We start from the raw sequence: 2,099 nt of genomic DNA on the forward strand, positions 1-2,099 counted from the left end.
TTACTTTCACTGAATCGTAACTTGATTTCCTTGATCGTAGCTTGGTTTCTCGTCTTTCACCGTTTTCGCTCTAGAATCTTCATTTTAGCTCTGATTCTCTTGAATCTTTTTGCACCGTCTTCATAATAACTTGATCTTCTATTTCTTCTGACAAAGCGGGTATTTTGGTGATAAAGCTTGGAACTTTATTGTTTTTGGGCCTCAATACCGGGGTGAAAACGTGAATTTTTAGCCGATATCACTTACCTTTATCCGTCTTGCTTCTGTGACATCATCTGGCAGTGTTCTGTCCTGCAAATACTTAACATAAGGAGTCATCCAGCATGATCCTCCTTCCTCAATGGTTGCTACTACCACCTTTTCATCAATTGATTTATCCTTCAAAACTTCCACCAAAACTTTCCTACGTAAATGATCAAATGTTAATGTTGCTAATTTGCTCAACATATCTGCTTTTTTGTTCGTATTTCTTGATATTTGCACAACCTCCAAAGTTTCAAAATTCTTGGAAATCTTTTCACCAAACTGTAAATATCGCTTCATTGATATATCTTTTGCCTCAAATGCCCCATTAACTTGCTGTGCAATAATCTGAGAATCAACATAGGCACGTAAATGCTTTATTCCCATCTCAGACACTATGCAGAGGCCGAAAAGCAATGCCTCATACTCCGCTTCATTGTTAGATGCATAAAAACAAAACCTGAGTGGGTATGTATGTTCTTCCCCTTCCGGGTTCGTAAGCACCAATCATGCACCGAATCACTCCTCACTTGATGCTCCATCATATGTAACTCTCACATGCAATTACTGCTTTTAGCATCTCGTGAATAATCTACTTTTTTAGTCGTTTCTAAAAGAAAATCTGCTAAGATCTGCCCTTTAACTGCATGCCTTGGTGAGAAATTTATTTCATATTGAGACGACCCGTCCTAATCTATCTGGACGAATACAATAACATATGATTACATCGCGAGGTATTTAACCTCTATATGATACATTTTACAAACATTGCATTCATTTTTAAAAGACAAACTTCCATTTCATCGAAAGTTGACAGATATGCATATCCTTTCATAATATATCCAAACTATGAATGACTTAATATTAATCTTGATGAACTCAACGACTCGAATGCAACATCTTTTGAAATATGCCATGAATGACTCCAAGTAATGTCCTTACAATTCAGTTTTCTTTTTCTTGTTTTTGCTCAACACCAAGTGATTATCATCATCATCATCAACACTTACGATCACCATCATCATGGTTTACTGCTTTTTTCTTTTCCTGTTGACGGATCGAATGACCTAATTAAAACCACCATTTACAACCTGCAAACACCAACCCAAAACAACCGTCAATATTATGCTACTATTCTGGTGCTGTGTAACAGTAATGTTGATATTAAAGATGATAACACGTAAATATTGATGATGATATGTTGTTGACGGTGGAATGATGAAAAGCTTGTTGGTAATCAATCGTGAGTATTGATGAGGCGAGTATGAGGTTTCATGACGGTGGAATCATCACGTTCCATTAGAAACTCAGCATGACTTACTGTAATATAATCACGTTGATCAAGTGTCATTATATTATACTAACTCATGCTTCAGTTCCCAACAATACTTCAAAAACATTCAAATTTTAAATTCGAATTTTTCAGAATTTAGAAATAAAATAGTTTCCTTTCTGATATAACACTGATATCGCGAAGAGATAAATGATTTCAGATAAGAATAATTATAAAAATATCTTTAGAAATATCGAGGATATTTATAATGGAAGATACGATGGTATCTTAGAATTTCTAATATCGAACAATGATGAAGAAGATTTATCTGCAAGGTGTAGAGTCAGGAGCAACGTATTCGTTAATGACATCAGCAGATACTGAATCATTTGAATTCTTTGAAGGCAGGTTTATTCTTTGTGATTTATCCATAGCCTCCTTCAAAGTTTCGTATAATCCGCTTTCCGGTACCAACTTTTCTGAGTTTTTCCAACATACTATTCTTTATCATTAAACTTCCGACAGTTAAGGTCATTTACAGTTGTTTACAGTTTCTGCTGCTTCATTCAGCTTTTTCAACATT

At 35.0% G+C, this 2,099-nt stretch overlaps 1 protein-coding gene across 1 annotated transcript; it reads right to left on the reverse strand.

Annotated features, from left to right (window-relative positions):
• Positions 1–228: 228 nt before the first annotated feature.
• LOC139900980 (uncharacterized) lies at positions 229–630 on the reverse strand. The gene has a single exon (XM_071883723.1). It carries the CDS (start codon positions 628–630, stop codon positions 229–231), a length of 402 nt encoding a protein of 133 aa, XP_071739824.1.
• Positions 631–2,099: the final 1,469 nt, after the last annotated feature.

Source organism: Rutidosis leptorrhynchoides, chromosome 3 (genome assembly GCF_046630445.1).
Source record: "Rutidosis leptorrhynchoides isolate AG116_Rl617_1_P2 chromosome 3, CSIRO_AGI_Rlap_v1, whole genome shotgun sequence".
In the NCBI taxonomy this organism is placed as follows: Eukaryota; Viridiplantae; Streptophyta; class Magnoliopsida; order Asterales; family Asteraceae; genus Rutidosis; species Rutidosis leptorrhynchoides.

What these genes read in the sequence shown, in the direction of transcription:
- LOC139900980 (XM_071883723.1), bottom strand. Translation starts at nt 630, where the DNA reads ATGGGAATAAAGCATTTACGTGCCTATGTTGATTCTCAGATTATTGCA.